Raw genomic sequence first — 18,682 nt, 5'->3', positions numbered from 1 at the left:
GACCAGAAGCAGCTTATGGGAGGACAGGGTTTACTTCACGTTTATAGCATCCAGGGAAACAGCAAGAATGGCAGAAGCTCCCCATGTGCATAGCACAGGGGCATCACCAACACCAGCAAGCACAATTAGCCAGAACTCAAACTCACTCTGAACATACCTTAAAAGGCTGGACCAAAAGAGCTGCCCCCAGTGACAGTTCCTCCGCAGGCTGGTGTATAATCAAGTTCAAGCTTAATCAAAAATATCTTAGGCTATAGAAAGCATATGTTCACACTCAAAGTACTACAGTATTGGGCTGGAGAGATGGCTTAGCGGTTAAGCGCTTGCCTGTGAAGCCTAAGGACCCCGGCTCGAGGCTCGGTTCCCCAGGTCCCACGTTAGCCAGATGCACAAGGGGGTGCACGCGTCTGGAGTTCATTTGCAGAGGCTGGAAGCCCTGGCGCGCCCATTCTCTCTCTCTCCCTCTATCTGTCTTTCTCTCTGTGTCTGTCGCTCTCAAATAAATAAAAAAAATTTTTTTTAAAGTACTACGGTACCTTATTTTACAATAAAACTCAATGCTAGGTGTCCTTCAAATTCTATTAAAGGTTGAGAGGAGAGAAATCAAGAGCTTTTTTCCCTCAAGTTGTGAGGAATGTTTTTTTCCTCATGAGATCCCTGATTGGGCCTACTGAGTAGAGCAAAGGACGGTGGGAGAGCAGCACTGAGTCCGTAACGAGGAAGTGCAATTTGCGTGACTGAACCAGGGGCTCATTCACGGCAGCGCAGGGAAAGCCCTGGGATTGGCTTTGGGCAAGCTGAGTTAGGAACAACAGAGACATGTTCCAATAAGAAGTTAGAAAATCATGTTATGTCCAGGACAAGGCTTGATATGCTAAGGGATGACCTGGGTGGCGTTAACTCATAAGCTACAAGACTTCAGGTTTTCTGAAGAGAAACTGTAACTAAAACCTCCTGAGAGATGATACAGTTAATATGGAGGCAGACAACACTCACAGGGCTGGGAGCAGAGCTAGAACAGGTCACTTGTGCCACCCCCATGCATCATTCTGTCTCTATTCATAGTTTATTCCATTCCATTTCACCTGGGAGAACTACTAGTATAATCACCTATAACTATTTCTAGTTAAACAAAAGGGTCAAAATCAAACTACCATTTAAAATAATTCTCAAAATGTCCTAAGTGGCCCTGAAAATGCTTCATGAGTATGTCAATACTTGCTCATCCCATGTCTAGTCACAGAAAATCAGAAGTCCTGGTGGAAGCAAGTACTATTTCTTCTGCAACAGTTCCCGCACAAACTGAGGTCCCCAAAATGAATGTCCAGTTTCCTCTAGCCGTCATCATGGCGTGTGTCAGGCAGGGTCTAACCCTTCTGCCAGTCTCTCCTACTCTGTAGCTTCAGATGAAAGTATCAGCCCCTCAGGTGAGAACATCCATCACAGGCACAAATGGGATGACTCCGTTAGAAGCTCCTGGAAACTTGGATCCCTTCTAATGCAGAGATGGGGTCAATGTCTTCCCAAAACAAATGACATATAAAACAAAGCCTGTGATAAATAGTCCCAGCCATTAAGGCTGAACTGCCACAGGCCAGGGAACACTGGTCCTGCAACTGTTGCCACCAACACCTCCCCTTCTGATTGACTGACACCCAACACTGGCTGAGGGCGGAGCCTCCAACTGGCAAGTCATTGAGAATTAGAAGTTGTAACCCCAGTATCAACAGGATAGTACTTTTTTCTTTACTGTGAAAATTAGGTTTTGTGTACTCACCTATGAGGCACAAGTTACTGAAATAGGAAACCTCTCTAAGGGTAGCAATAAACCAATTACCTGATGTCCATCTCAGCAGTATTCCTGTAAGCTGTGGCTTCAGTCATCATCCACATTAAATATATTTGACATTGTTTTCAAGTTGCAAGATAATAGACTATGCATTTCTGCTTTGAGGTAGTTTAACTTTCCACCAAAAAGAAAGAAAGTCTGTTAATTGTTTTGTTGTACACTCTCACTACCTTGTATTTATTTATTTATTGTGTGTGAAAATATATATATATATATATATATATATATATATATATATATATATATGATTTAGTTATTTTGAGAGACAGCTATAAAGAGACAGATACAGAGAGAGAACGGGCATGCCAAGTCCTCTAGGCGCTGTAAACAAGTTCAAGATGCATGTACCACGTTGTGCCTCTAGCTTTACATGGGAATCAAACCTGGGTCCTTAGGCTTTGCAGGCAAGTGCCCTAACCACTAAGTGATCTCTCCAGGCTTTATTTTTAATTAGTTGATTTATTAGAGAGACATAGAGAAAGGTATGGGCATGCCAGGGCCTCCTGCCAGTATGAACAAACTCTGTATCTTACTTCCTATAGCTAGTGGAGAATCAAACGTTGGTCATCAGGCTTAGCAAGCAAGCGCCTTTAACCACGCAGCAATCTTCTCAGCCCTGCACTCCCTGTTAAAGTAGAGGCAAGATCACATCCTAATTCATTCACATATGTGGCAGTGGATATGCACTCTCACTAATCCCTGTTAGGACCGGACTCATTATTCCTAAATCCCAGTGACCTAAAGCACATGAAATAGCTTCCAGTTTATCCACTGGTTTAGTCATTCCCCTGAGTGGGATGCAAAGATCAAGCTAAATTCTTTCCCCGCATCAAATCGCACCTACAGTGGGGGCATAATTTTAACCCATAAAGAGGCAGCTGAAAGCGATTTACATCGCAGTGGGCTGAGCTGGGAGGACAAAAGGGATCCTGCAGCTAAGCCCTGGGTTTCACACTTCCAAGGGGGTGAGGGAAGAAATGGGCTGTCGTTTCCATTATCATTGTCAATGGCATTTCCTTTCAGTCATGCTGATAAAAAATTTTAAAAAGATCAAAAACAGTCTCATCTATTAGGATTAAGCAAACACAGTGATTTTTAAAATCTGAATAAAACCAAGTATAGGTTTCAGCATGCTCTTCTTCTTGAGACTTCTGGGGGAGGGTGAGATTGTTTTACTCAAATATCTTAGAAGCAACATGTTATGCTAACCGGAAACATGCAGCTGTTCCAAGTGTGCTCAGCTTGGTGTCTTATCTGCCATCCAGCTCCACTCAACCCATATCTTCCCCAGGGAGCAGCCATGCCAGCTAGTGGTGAGCCAGAGCAAGACAGTGTGAAAGGAAAAGGACTGGAAACATTAGGCGGCATAGCTAGGTGCAGAGTTCAGTCAGGCTGAACAGCCTCCTATCTCAGCTAGGGCTGACCTGGCATGCCCGTTCCCACTGAGCTGGGATTCAAGATCGGAAGATTGTAGCTTGCCTCTTGTTCCCATGTCTTAAACAGTCAACACCCTCTGGGGATACACTGCACTTTTCATCGTTTGGGGAAGAATTCTAGTGCATGGAAATGCCCTGATTTGCTATTTCTGCCTCAGCATAATGATTCACATTTAGGTCCTATGGGAAAATAACAACACTTAGCACTTACACACTGTGCTTTTCATCTTCCAGGGTCTTTGACCACGATAGGCTACAGTGTTGTATTTCTCTCAGCAAGACAAGAGTTCATTTCTAGTTCCCCAATGTCCTTCTATCCTTTTGCACACATGTGCATGTGCACACATGCACACACGTGAACGAACAGACGCGTATAGACACGTGCAGACACAAAACTGCTGTTTATAATGGAATAATCTGTGTGTTATCCGATCTTTGGTCTAAAAAGGAATTTGGTAAAACAAGTCAACTCATCCTTCTCTTTCATTCTTTATTTTTGCAAAATCTTTTGTTTTCCTTCCTATAATGTAGAGTGCAAAATCAGTATACCAATTTTCTACTCAGGCTTTCTGTAAGAGCTGTGGTTCTTGGTCTGGATCTCTATGGTCTTTGGCTTCATGTCTGGCTATTGAGCAGAATTAAACACTGTCCTGAATGAGGGTGGAGGATGCTGCCCAGACCCATGCCAACACCTCTCTGAGTTCTAAGCCACAAGCTAGCTGAGGTTTGTAAGTCCTGCCAAACAGTGACAACACAACAACGTTTTCTTATTGCAGAGTTATGAGGAACTGAGCTTACATTAATAGAGAACCTGAGACAATTGTGGAATATCCGATCTGGTGGGTAGGATATAAATAAAGATCGTTGGTCCCTGTACCTGTGAACTTGACCTGTTATCACCTGTTATTATTCTATACACACATTGTGATACTCTAGAAATGAGGGCCAGTATTAAAGGTAGAGTCTATAGAACAGAATTTTCTCCAGTGGACAGCCACACTGACTAAGCAAGAATCAATTCTCATTTTGACTATAGAAGATTTTCTAAACCTGAGGTTAAACATTTTTTGGCAAAGCACAGGGCTATCCTCACCTTCCCAAATGTTGTATATGAAATACCAAAAAAGTTCAAACAAGAATACTTTTTAATAAAATTCTCCAGGTAAATGAATCTATTTTCTACTTTACAAAAACTTGTTGATGAGCCAATGCAGGTGTTTTACTAAAAGAAAGTTGGATATGTCAAATGAAAAGGAAACAATTGTGGCTACAATGTAGCTTAGTATTAGAGTGCTCGTACATCATCCGTGGGGCCCTGGGTTCTCCTGAGGAGAAAAACAGCTTGCTGAAAATGGAATCAGAACTTCTATGTAGAGAAAAAGGAATGAAGGAGAATATAACTGGAGAACAATAAAAAACACATTAAGGGCCTGTGTCTCTACTTTGCAAGCAACAAAAGAAGAAATGAAGTAGGAACTCAAAGTGGCAGGTCGTCAGGGATGCTGACAGCTGGAGCAAGGTCCCAGGGAGGTGAGAGTAGATGTCACATGGGGAGCACTGCTTCTGCTGCTCATTTCTCCACCCTGTGGTTTCCAAAGCAATGCCAGGATAGATGCCACCAACAGAGCTGCAGCATGACTCACTGAGCTTCAGGCACTGAGAGGATGTCCCTCCTATAGTAGACTCAATTCTGGATTTGGACCCTCTGATTTGAACAAAACAAAGGAAGAGGGAACATCAGTGGGCTGGATGTTGCCTAACTCTCAGTACATGCAAGTGAGGGGGCATGAGGCTGTGGTGTCCTGAAAGGCCAGAACTGAACCGTGGGGCAGGGCTGCCTTCAGGATACCCCACCCACACACCCATCATAAATTCATCCTGTGACTATGAGCAACATCGAAAAGTCAGGAAACAGTTCTGCCACAGCAATAACCCGTTCTCAGTGCTGTCTGCCTCATTATTTGAATTTTTCTAATTCGGTGATTATACCTGTTAACTCACAAGAATTTTAAAGCAACTCACCAAGCATGTACAACATGACTTTTGTAAATTAAAAATCAGGAGCAGAGGGAATAGCAACTAGAACTGAAAGTCTAGTGCACGGAGGAAATGAAACATTGCTCATCATAGGGATCCAAAAGCATCCCATGTTAAGTAGTAAGCTTGGCTTCATGTTAACCTACCAGCCAAAGCAAAAAGAGAAACATAACCAGTTACATGATTCTACAGCCGCAAGCAAAATGTATTTCAGTTCCTCTGGGGAAGCAAGCCATTTCCTGGAATTCAGACCTATAAGAATTGCTCAGACAAGGCTTCACATGAGAAATCATGAATAAGGCAATGGTGAATATCTAACACCACACCCCCAACAAGGGTTGCACGAACTGTTCAGGGTGTAAAGTGTCTTTAGGAAAATCAAAGGCAGGAACTTAAAATCATTCTATCATAAATGAAGATGTTTTAACCCCACACATTGTCCTTATAGTCTAGTTTAATCTACAAAATCAACTTTAACTCTCTACAGAAACGAGTGAACTTGATTCCTCGGTGTTCTACACGTGCAAATCAGCCAGAGGAACTTTCATCACTCAAGTAGAAGCCGTTCACTAGATGACACGTTCTTTTTCTCCCTTATTACATTCTTGAATTTCTAAATTGTGTTTGCATTGCAATGAGACATATAAATCTGTCCTCCATTCTTTATCAAGTTAACTTTTGAAAGTGCTCAGAATTTTATTATTTGCTTGGAAAAGAGTGACAGTTCACATAAGTTGTTGAAGAAAAGTGGGAAGGTGCTTCATACCATTTGGCAAGGGAGTGGGAAGGAGGGTCAAGTGTAAATGACAGGCTAACATAAAAAAAATAAAATGAGCTGATTGAAATTTTGCAGCTCTCTTGGAAGTGCATGGCTTTTCTAAAGCAGTGCAGACTGAATAATACAGACCCTAGACTGTCACGATAGAGATTGAGACAGGAAAAGCCTGGTGAGGGAGGATTGTTATAATTTCACGTAGAGGAAGATTCAAAGGCTTTGAAACACTCAGAAAATTATCAGAGCCTTTTAAAATTTCTTCTCCAGATGGAACAGCTGGGCCTTCCACCATTATGACTACCTAGCTGGTCCTTCCTGTCCATCATCCTCTACGTTTTCCATTTCTGTTCCTGAACTGTGTCTAATGTGTGGTTCAGCACACTGTGGCATTCAGTAATGCCTGGTAAGGGCAATGACAACAACTAAAAAGCATCCTTGTCATTTATTTGGGACCTCACTTCCTTTCCTTAATCTTGTAAATGGATTTTAAAATTCCAGAAAACATTCTGTTAAAAACTGAACATTTTCTAAAGAGTTTCACAAAGTGATATGTGGTTGTAGCTAGCCTGCTTATCTCACCAACAACAGATGTTCAATAATCTGGCCAGGTAACATGAACAGGAAGTAATTGTGCATCTGGTGGAGAACAACCGAAAAGATTATTTGAAAACAGACAGTTGCAACCTCGGCCAAAATCAAATGACGATCATCTCTGGTACCCTACGATCATTTGCCTGTTCTTACCCTGTGGCTTGGACCTTCTGTCCATGCTTCCCATGGAAGATCCACTATTGTGTATTTAGCAAAGAAAAGCAACTAGCTGAGAAGAGAAATGTCCTGTGAAGGCTAGGCGTGGTGGTGCACACCTTTAATCCCAGCACTCAAAAGGCAGAAGTAGGAGGATCACTGTGAGTTCAAGGCCACCCTGAGACTACATAGTGAATTCCAGGTCAGCCTAGGCTAGAGTGAGACCCTACCTCGAAAAACCAAATAAAATAAAATAAAAATAAAAAAGACAGGGAGTTTATCTGACAGTTTTAAGAATCAGGGCAACATTTTTAAAACTTGAATTTTTATATTATAGACACCTGTTTCCCATGGTTTATCCAAGCTCTATATACTACCATGATCAGAGTTTCACTGATTTTGTTAAAAACCATTATTCAAGCACTCACAAATGGATAGAACACTGTGGCAGTTAGGCATGATGACAAATGTCTGTAATCTCAGGAGACTAGGCAGGAGAACAGCCTGGGCTATGAAGTAAGATCCTGTTTCAAAATGCTACCTTATGTCTACCTCCATGCACAGTGCAGTGCCACACAGAAGCTGGAGAAGCACCTCTGGGTGTCCACCCATGCCAACTTACCCGCTTGCTGGTCTCCTCTTCCTGAGCCTTCCTGAACTCATGTTCGAAGGAGCAGTCCAGCTCGCTGAAGAGACCCACCTCCTCACAGTTCTTCAGGAATCTCGTGGGGGTTGGGGTCTGATCTGAAACCAGAGGCCAAAGATCAATACAATGGAGCTTTTTCTCCAAAGCTGTGGCAAACTGAACTAAATTCATTCGTACCCTCCCCTCATCTTAATATAATGACCAACAGTGACCCACAATTCCCCAGCCCTTCAAGTAAAATGATCACGTACAAGAGGGAAAAAAAAAATCACCAATTCCTAAGAAAGAAAACAATGAAAAGAGAACCACAGAATGAGGATTGTCCACCATCTTGCTGGACAACTTCAAGAGCTCTTATCCTAGAAGTCATATTGTTTGAATACACATTTATTACATGAGGGATTGCTGTCTTAAAAAAAAAAAAACCTGAGGAAAAATGATCTATCTAAAATCAATCCAAAGATCTTTGCCAATCGCAAACCTCACTTCAGGATCCTAGAAAGAAAAATTACCATAGATTTTTATAGTAAACAAAAAGAAACAGATAAACACATTAATTCCTTTCTTCTTGATGGAAAAAGAAAACTCTGCAATTCTATCACCTTCTAAGAATCATAGAAGGATGATAAATGGTTCCAAGTCAAACACATTCAGCTTCCATCCTTTATAAAAATATCATTATTAATTTTATTTTCCTCTGCTGTAGCCAAAAAAATGTTCTGAGAATACTCTTTAAAAGGAAAAGAATTTCTTTCATACTTTTGACTTTCTAGAGAGCTTACTTCTTAGAAGTTTGGAGGAACTGAGGACACGCACATAAGTTGAGGTTAGGAAACAACTTTCAGTGTCAGTTCTCAACTATTGTCTCGTTTGAGGCTGGTCTCTGACTCATCACTCCATTTGCTAGGTTAGTTGGCTTTCAAGCTTCCAAAAGATTCTCATGCCTCAGCCATCCTTCTTGTTATAGATACACTGGGATTGTAGATGCTGGTGTTACAGGGTCTGGCTTTATGTAAGTTCTAGGTATTCAAACAAGTACTCAGCAAGCACTTGATCCCTCAAACCACATCTTCAACTCTAATTGTAAGTTTTTCCCATTTGTTCTATAGTCTGTCTCTATATCTCTTTCTGCAGTGTTTTCTGAGAGATCATCACCAGTTATCCGAAACTAAGAGTACCCTCAAGAAGATGAATATGCCAGTCTTGCACTCTATATGTGTCTGAGCTAGAAGAAGCTAGATAAATTTTATTTATTTATTTGAGAGAAATAGAGAGAGAACGGGCATGCCATGGTCTCCAGCCACTGCAAACAAACATCAGACGCATGCCCCTCCTTGTGCATCTAGCTTACGTGGGTCCTGAGCAATGGAACCAAGGTCCTTAGGCTTTGCCAGCAGATGCCTTAACCACTAAGCCATTTCCTCAGCCCAAGAAGCTAGAATTCTTATGTAAAGCAAGCAGAATGTCCCAGAAAGTAGTAAATAGTCACCAAGATTCAAAGAGAATCTTCATGTGTGTGAAGCAAATGTTTGGCTATCCCCATTGAATCAGCCCTTCAGAGGCATTTGGCTCCCTAATACTTGGCTTGGAGTCCAGAGCCACAAAGCTCAGCAGTGCTTCTCCACACTGTGACTTACTTCCACTATACTGAGCTATCATGATAGTCTACAGAAAGTCTATCACAGATGGCCATTACTCATGCCTTATTTGTAAAAGTTACGTGAAAGATGAGGTATTGTTGCAGGCAACATTATTAGCCCACTATTGTTGCAATGCATACATAAACACCTATATATTTTATACATATGGCTCCTGTGTTTGTAAAAGACAAAATACTGTGCAGGACTTTTTAGTTAACAAGTATGTTCACTTGCATTGCCTCAAATGCTTACATAAGGCAGATAGGGCAGACATATATTTCCTTGAACAAGGTCACATGACATGGAACCATCTACTCACAACTACGTGCTCTTTTACCTTCAGACGTTAGAGCAAACTTCAATCTAACTCCGGTGCTTTGTCCTCCTAGGTACAAGAGCTCTAGTATGTATGAAAGGGGGAAAATTAGGAACAGCATGAACTAATAAGAAGGGTAGAGGCAATGGTTATATATGTAGATAAAGAGTGACCTGAATAGAAAGTGTGAATGAAAAGAGAGTTTGTATGAATGCATGCATGCACACATGCATGTACACTTTGATTGTTCCACTGACATTTACTTCCTTTATGCTAAATATTTGTTTATTAAATTAATTTTTTGAGAGTGAGAAGGAGGCATTCCAGGGCCTCTAGCCACTGCAAACAAACTCCAGACACAAGTGTCACCGTATGCATATGGCTTATGTGGGTACTGGGAAATCAAACCCAAGTCCTTAGGCTTCGTAGGCAAGTGCCTTAACCTCTAAGCCATTTCACGAGCCCTGGTGCTTATTTCTTGCTAAGCATAACACTAAATACTTTACATATACCATCTTATTAATTTTTATAACAATCATTTTAAGTTAAAAAAAAACATGTTCCCTATTTTATTTATCAGGAAACAGTCTAATCAGAGGGCTGATGTGAAAGTTGAGTCACATAAGAATCAATTCTTGGTTCTTTTGAAATGGAGCTATTCTTGGAATCACTTAAACCTTTCTACCATAGTGCTGTAGCCTACTGATTTTCTACTATCTTATAAATATTTCTGAGAATATACCTGGTAGCAGTGCTGAAGTGTATGATCACTTATCTGCAGAGTAGATTTTGCCAGTCTTCACTTCACTATCCCCCTATGTAGCACTGTTAAGAGAACTGAGGGTCGTAGTCATAGTTAAGAACTTAGGGTCAGGTCTCTGCCCTCCCCTGAGAAATGAGGAAACAGGCGCAGTGGCCATGTCCAGTGGTTTTACATGGGATCAGGCCTTCAAGCTTGTGCAGGAAGCACATTTAACCTTTGCGCATCTTCCCTAGTGCCCCATTAATTATTCCTTTATTTGTCCCATTTGGATACATGGACTAGGCTACCTGGCAGCAGGGGAGCTGTAGGTGAGTATCTGAGATTGGCAAGCATGGAAGACACGGCTGCTATAGTGGCACTTAAGTTCCATGTGAGCATTTGACAAAATCAGGCAAAGACCTGGGAACTCGAGAGCAGTGGGGTGAAGCCCTTTCCCTTCAGTGCCCCAGATATTTTGTGTGGGATCTGGATGTGTTTGTATGTGTGTGGTTATATATGTGCGTGTGAGGCCAGAGGCTACCCTTAGGTGTCATCCTTAGCTATGCTATCCCACTCCTTTGAGACAGGGTTACTCATTGACCTAGAACTCACCAATTAGGTGAGGCTGGCTGGCCTGTGAACCCCAGGGATCTGCCTGTCTCTGCCTCATCAGCGCTGGGCTTCTAGGACTATACCATCATGCTAGGCATTTGTGCATGGACACTGGGGATCTCACGCAGGGCCTCATTCTTCCAAGGCAAGTGCTATACTGACTGAGCTGTCTTCCAAGCCCACATAATAGCTTTTTGATAACTATCTTGTAGCCATTCCACTTTTTGCCCCAAACCCTTGTTAATTTGTGGCTGTTACTGCCAAATATTAACACTACCAGGAGGACAAATAATCAGAAAACTAACAGACCTAATTTTTATTTTGTCAAATTAATAATGAGTAGATGAAGAAAGAAATAAACATAATGAAGAAAACAGCATGCATAAGCAAATGCAGGTTTTCTTTTGCTCCCTCACATTTTATGTTGAGGTTGGTATGAAGCCATTTAATACTCCCAGTGAAATGAAATACTGAGTCTTTCCTGTGGAGTGATGGCGGAGTAATTCAGGACTATCCTCTTAGGTAGGCCTACATATGCATGTATGTGTGTGTGACCTTGGAAATGATACATTTTTCTTCATGGAGGGTGTAGCAGTTACCTTCTTCTTCCGGATCAAAAACAGCTGATAGAAGGAAAGGGTTCATTTCAGATAGAAGTTTTGGGGGGAAGCCTCGTCATGGTCGGGAATGCATGGCAGAGCCAGCAACTGGGACATTGCACCTTGTCAAAGCAGCAGGAGGGTAGTCTGAGTGAGCTAGCTCTGAATACCAGGTGAGCTGGACTAATAAGCTTCAAAGCCTGCCCCAGAGACAGACCTCCACCAGCAAGGCTCCACTTCTCAAAGGCTTCATCAGTTGAGGGTTAAGTATGTGGCTTAATCATGAACAAGTGAGGCTAGGGGGACATTTTCCATTGAAACTGCCACTGAGGGAAAGTTGGCACTTGAGAGTGCTGTGGGAGGAATTGACAAGATGAGCAAGAGTGCTTCTTCAAACAGCAAACCTGTCACCAGTGCCAGGGTCATGGAGACAGACACAGAGGATACTCAAAATGCACCAAAGCCAAAATCCAGATCTTGCTGAGAGCTCAACACTAAAGTAGACTTAAAACTCACTAGCCATTTTTTATAATCATGTAAAATGTTAATAAAAATTGAGAAAAGAAAGCTTAGGGTGGGAGAGATGGGTCAGTGGTTAAGGCACTAGCCTGTGAAGTCTCACAACCCAGATTCGATTCCCCAGAATCCATGTAAGCCAGATGCACAAGGTCTTATCAAATGCAGGGTCAATAACATGCTAGGCATGTACTCTACCACTGAGCTATACCTCATAATACTTTCCAAGTTTCTCCAAATATGGCTTAGTGGTTAAGCACTTGCCCGTGAAGCCTAAGGACTCTGGTTTGAGGCTCGGTTCCCCAGGACCCACGTTAGCACAAGGGGGTGCATGCATCATCTGGAGTTCATTTGCAGTGGCTGGAGGTCCTGGAGCACCCATATTCTCCTCTCTCTGTCTATCTCTCTCAAATAAATAATAAAAATTAATAAAAAAACTCACCAGCCATGGCTCAGGGAATCTTGTGGAAGAGGGGGAGGAAAGAATGTAAGAGCCACAGAGTAGAAGAATATGTCTAGAGGCACTGCTCCTCCCCCTTATAATGACTGACATTTCATAACCCCCAAGCCTAGGGGAACACCAGTAATCCCACTGAGGAGAGCCCTCAGTGGAGTGGCGCCAGGGAGGTGGGAAATGATGGTACCAACATATGATGCATCCATACAACTTTCTACTTAAAAAGAAAAAGAAAGATGATAGATAACTGAGTTCACAAAAGATTCAACCCTATCAACTTCTTGGAGAAACCCGAGAGAGGTAACCGTGGGACCAGGCTTCAGGTTTTCAAATGCTTAGCAATTTCACTACCAGGCATTGTGGTCCAGGAAAGGTTGTAGAAAACTAGCATGTACCTGGAGTGAAGTTAGGCCAGGCACAGTCTAGGTACGGGAGGAAAGGCTAAAGTTGCCCCTCTGCCACCGTCTCTCCACTCAGTGAACATCTATTGAGTGTCTACAAGGATCTTATTGTGTTCATTGCTATACATAAAGCAGTGAACAGGACTCACATTGTTTCTCCTCTCATGGTACTTATTGCACTCAAGTGGGGTGTGGAGGAATCTACACAATAGACTACCATTAAACAACCCAGATAAGTAAGGAAAAGTCATGTAGTGGAAAATGTTAGGAAAATTGACAATGTGATAGCACCTAAGGATGAGCATCCAGGAAAAGACTGAGCATTTGTGTAAAGACCTGATGATTCATAGTTTGAGCTCAGGAACCTTTTCTTCATGACTTTAGAATATGATGGACTTGATGTAATAAAACAGGATCAGCTGTGGCACAGCTAGCTGAAAGCTGAATTGACAGAGAAGGCAGTGAAAGACTGGTTTCTCCCACCTTCCTCACAGATTCTCAGCACTCAATTTCTGTCACAAATGATGACATAGTCCTTCAGGACCCAATCATGTCTGAATGAGGTCTGGAATCAGGGCCTATCCCTAGGTCAAAGCCCTCACCCTAATTCTCATCATGAGCAAAGAAAGAATGTGATTTAATGAAGTGAATCTGCAAAGAATTGATCATGGTTACTCAAACAACCCACATCCACATTGTTCATTTCTCTTGATGCAAATGCTACTCGATAATTCATTGACATTTTAAGGGGGAAGCCAGAAAAAAGATGCCATATCTGACTCCAAATTCTTCTTAAATTGAGATTGAATATTTAAAAAATTGACTAAGTAAATACCTCAAAGAACCATACACTCCATACTTACCTCTTCTTGGCAATTTCATACATGTAAATGACACTCTTACCACTGGTACACAGTAATTTTTCATTTTCTAGCTTAACTTAATTCATGACACACAGGATGTGGGTAGCTTGTGCCAGAGGATAGCACAATAATAGTAAGAGGTGCCACTTATTGATTTACCCTATTCCTGGAATTGTGCCCTGTACTTTATATGTTTCCATATGCTATTTAATTCTTTTTTTTAATTTTTATTAACATTTTCCATGATTATAAAATATATCCCATGGTAATTCCCTCCCTCCCCACCCCCACACTTTCCCATTTGAAATTCCATTCTCCATCATATTACCTCCCCATTACAATCATTGTAATTACATATATACAATATCAACCTATTAAGTATCCTCCTCCCTTCCTTTCTCTACCCTTTATGTCTCCTTTTTAACTTACTAGCCTCTGCTACTAAGTATTTTCATTCTCACGCAGAAGCCCAGTCATCTGTAGCTAGGATCCACATATGAGAGAGAACATGTGGCGCTTGGCTTTCTGGGCCTGGGTTACCTGACTTAGTATAATACTTTCCAGGTCCATCCATTTTTCTGCAAATTTCATAACTTCATTTTTCTTTACCGCTGAGTAGAACTCCATTGTATAAATGTGCCACATCTTCATTATCCACTCATCTGTTGAGGGACATCTAGGCTGGTTCCATTTCCCAGCTATTATAAATTGAGCAGCAATAAACATGGTTGAGCATGTACTTCTAAGGAAATGAGATGAGTCCTTTGGATATATGGCTAGGAGTGCTATAGCTGGGTCATATGGTAGATCAATCTCTGGCTGTTTTAGGAACCTCCACACGGTTTTCCACAATGGCTGGACCAGATTGCATTCCCACCAGCAGTACAGAAGGGTTCCTTTTCTTCCACATCCCTGCCAACATTTATGATCATTTGTTTTCATGATGGTGGCCAATCTGACAGGAGTGAGATGGACTCTCAATGTAGTTTTAATCTGCATTTCCCTGATGACTAGTGACGTAGAACATTTTTTTAGATGCTTATATGCCATTTTTATTTCTTCCTTTGAGAAGACTCTATTTAGCTATTTAATTCTTATGCTCTGCTTTTCTTGTGAGGAAATATGATAAAAATAATAAATAGTTTTTTCATATTCCACACATCTGTAATTTTCCTTGTCACGCATCTAGATTTGATCAGCTGCACATACTGAATTTGGTCTTGGTCAAAAGTATGTTTGATTGGGCTGGAGAGATGGTGTAGCAGTTAAGCGCTTGCCTGTGAAGCCTAAGGACCCCGGTTCGAGGCTCGGTTCCCCAGGTCCCACGTTAGCCAGATGCACAAGGGGACGTACACGTCTGGAGTTCGTTTGCAGAGGCTGGAAGCCCTGGCGCGCCCATTCTCTCTCTCTCCCTCTACCTGTCTTTCTCTCTGTGTCTGTTGCTCTCAAATAAATAAGTAAATAATTTAAAAAAAAGTATGTTTGATTAATTGCTATTAATCTATGGATTGCTTATTCTATTATCATCTTAACTCTTCAACCACTCCTTTTTTTAAATTTTTATTTATTTATTTGAGAGCGACAGACACAGAGAGAGAAGGACAGATAGAGGGAGAGAGAGAGAATGGGCGCGCCAGGGCTTCCAGCCACTGCAAACGAACTCCAGATGCGTGCGCCCCCTTGTGCATCTGGCTAACGTGGGACCTGGGGAACCGAGCCTCGAACCAGGGTCCTTAGGCTTCACAGGCAAGCACTTAACCGCTAAGCCATCTCTCCAGCCCCATCTTCAACGACTCTTAAATGGAACAAATACATAGTGAAAAGTCCTCAGCAGGAGATTTTTAACATATTAATAATACAAGAAAGGCAGAGATGTTTAGAAATCAGATGTTCTCATCTGTGTGGCAAGTAGAATGCAGGTCACTCTTATCATGTATGTTAGCATGTTGTCAGCTTTTCATGTACTTCGAGTAATTACCTGACTAAATAGGTCTTCTTATTTTACATACATTACACTCTTGCTGATATTCTCGCTTTCTCCTGAAAGCCAGCCCCTTTCAGCATAGTGTAGAACTCCTACAAGTGCAGGGCACATTTTGGTAATGAAAGCACCTCAGATATCTTGTTCACTTAGCCAACACCACCATGATAAAATGGTGTACACAACCCTTTTAGCAGCTCAGCCCACAGCAAGTGAGATCATGGCTTGACTGCTGTTGCAGCCACTGGAGTGGTCCATGACCAGTGGCAAGTAGGTTCAGAAGATGTGACAGCTTCATTTAAATCTGTGCCTTCTAGAACCATATGGGCCTGGGCTGCAAGAGAAGCCCTTGTCAGCACATTTCTCATTGACTCATAGACACTGGAAGGCCATCTGGCCACCAGTTCTCCACTGACACTAAAAGAACTCCAGCATGTGACTCAGGAGTATTAGAGTGTGTCCCATCTCTCAATGGGATCACTCAGCCAAGATGGTGTTTCAAGTATGCCACAACTGTTGCTTCCAACCAGGTTCACCTTGATGTGCCTTAGAGTGGCTCCATCTCTTGGGGTGGATGCAGAGAATAGTGATGGCAGTGTTCCTGCCAGACCCTACAGCTCCGTGTCCATTCACACACAGCACAACGCACATTCGTGTGCAGAGAAAATGCCTTTTGAAAATTCCATCCAATTCTGGACTATTACTCTTAGAAAGGATCATGTATCTTAAAATCCATTTTAAAGGAATTCAGATATGAACTAAGTTAAAATATTTTTTTAAAACTGTGACTGAAACATATATGTATGAATTACCTAAGAAAATGCATTGCCTGAGAATGTTAACTCTCACCAAAAGAGGTAAACAAATTCAAATACTTTTTGCTAATGTTTTGAGCCACCTTCTTGAGCAATTCACTAAGCCACATTGTGTTGGCTGACTCTGAGGCATGCAAATAATACAAATGTATTGCTTAAAAAAAAAAAAAAAAAAAAAACCCTCTGAATGGTCATGAGTTCATGACCACTCCTGAATTAGTGAGACCTTTGTATTACTGCTAGCTACTAAAAGTTTAAAATCAAGTGTTGTAAAATTACTTGACATAGTCCTGGTCCCTCACTTATGTCATCACTGACAAGGAAAGACTGTATGAGCACCTCTGAGTCCATGAGAAAATGTTGCTTAGGGTGTTAGCATTCTTTTTTCATATATGATATCTCTTACAACACAGCTTTTAAGACTAATGACTTGTTGCCTTTTCTTTACCATTGACAAAAATGAAACAAATGCATATCTCACTATGCATCTGGAACCATTTCACATTCTAAGTATAATCACCATATATTGTTTGCTGTCCTCAAAATGCAGTGCAGAGCCATTATCATGTAACTGACGAGTAAACTTTTAGACCACAAGGCCAAGTTTGTAGTGCTCATGTTGATAAGTACAGAAGTAGGGTCTCAATATGGCAAGTGTCATTTGCCTAGCTCTTACTAGGATCAGACATCCCATAAAGTGACCCTCCTTTTCCCAAGAAACAGATTCAGAAAGATAGATACTGAAATACAATAAGCTGTGCAAATAAATTATTTTAATACCCTTTGGCACCAAACTTTCAAAATTAATTAAATTTTAAATATTGATAATGTTATGTTCATACTTATAGGGTGCTTTGTGATATTTCAACATGTTCTATGCACTGATCAGATCAGAGTAATCAGTATACCATCTTGAAAATTCATCATTTCTTTGTGTTGAGAACATTAAAAAATCCCTGCTAGTTATTCTGAAATAGTCATTATCACCTATGGTTATCCTACTAGTATAGAACATTCCAATACTACCACCCCCACACCATGTCCTCTTTTATCACTCACCTTTCCCAGCCTCTGGGAAGCACATATTCAATTCTCTAGTTCTGTGAGATTAATTTTCTTTAACAATGTGTGTGTGTGTGTGTGTGTGTGTGTGTGTGTGTGTGTGTGTGTGTGTGGTATTGTGTGATGTGGTATGTGTGTATGGGGGTATGTGTGTGTGGTGAAGTGTGGTGGGGTGCGGGGTGACACCTCAGGATATACTTGCTGAATGTTGGATGTCCCACTCCACCACTGTTCCTCCCAATCTTGTTTTGAGCAGGACTCCCTTTACTGATTCTGGACTTTGTATCAGAGGATAATCATCAAGACTCTGAGGGACTGGAGTTTCAGGCACATGTGGCCCACACCTAGATGTTTATGTGGGATCTGGAGATTTGAACTTTGGCAGTTTCAGCCCCACACAGGTCCTCATGCTTGTTCAGCAAGTGCACCTAACTGCTGAGCCATCTACCCAGCTGAGGTGAACGTTTTAAGCTCCCACGGGTGCTGGAGCACATATCACACGGTGCTTGTCTATCTGTGCCTGGTTGACTTCACTTAGCATGAGGCTCTCCAGCCTTGTCCACATTGCAGTAAATGTCAGGGTCCCGTGCGCTGTTACTTGGTACCAATCTTTCTTGTCTCACTGGTGAAATGCATGCATCTCTCCTGCCTGTACCAGAGGGGATCCTACAGCTGTGGGTGCAGTACCCGCTCAGCTGTACCAATGTGGTGATCACAAACAAACTTCTAGCTCAGGCAAAATCCAAGTTCAAAAGTGGCTAATTTTCACCTAGTTTAAGGTCCGGTGATCCTCTCCTCCTGCCATCCCTTGTTTAAGAGGAAGCACGAAAAAGAGTATACGTTCTTAAACACTCATCTTAGACCAGAGATCCTATGCAAATAGTAAGGTCAGTGAGCCCTTAAAGTGTCACTTGTCCCTGCAGACTGAAGACACCTTAGATATCCTTCACTGGTTTGGTAGTTGATTGATGCATCCTCTTGCAACTAAATAAGGAGGTCTTACACATATTTAAATTCACAACATTTTACTCTCTGATCAGCATGACTATCTCTTTGCCAAAGGACTTCATGGTAGTCAGAAATTCTGGGTCTTGCTAGCTGTCCCCCTCTGAAAAGTGCACATTTGCTGGCTTACACGAAGCAGGCACCATGTGAGTGTGATGATGACCAGAGACCTTATACTGATTC

At 41.8% G+C, this 18,682-nt stretch overlaps 1 protein-coding gene across 1 annotated transcript in view; it reads right to left on the bottom strand.

Annotated features, from left to right (window-relative positions):
- Positions 1 to 18,682, bottom strand: part of Creb5 (cAMP responsive element binding protein 5) — a 430,087-nt gene that overhangs the window by 323,789 nt on the left and 87,616 nt on the right. Inside the window, exon 4 of the mRNA XM_045135541.1 lies at positions 7,467 to 7,588. Coding sequence (XP_044991476.1) covers positions 7,467 to 7,588 — 122 coding nt within the window. The remainder of the gene's footprint in view (positions 1 to 7,466; positions 7,589 to 18,682) is intronic.

Source organism: Jaculus jaculus, chromosome 16 (assembly GCF_020740685.1).
Source record: "Jaculus jaculus isolate mJacJac1 chromosome 16, mJacJac1.mat.Y.cur, whole genome shotgun sequence".
NCBI classification, from domain to species: Eukaryota; Metazoa; Chordata; class Mammalia; order Rodentia; family Dipodidae; genus Jaculus; species Jaculus jaculus.
This window is presented reverse-complemented; position numbering and strand designations above follow the sequence as displayed.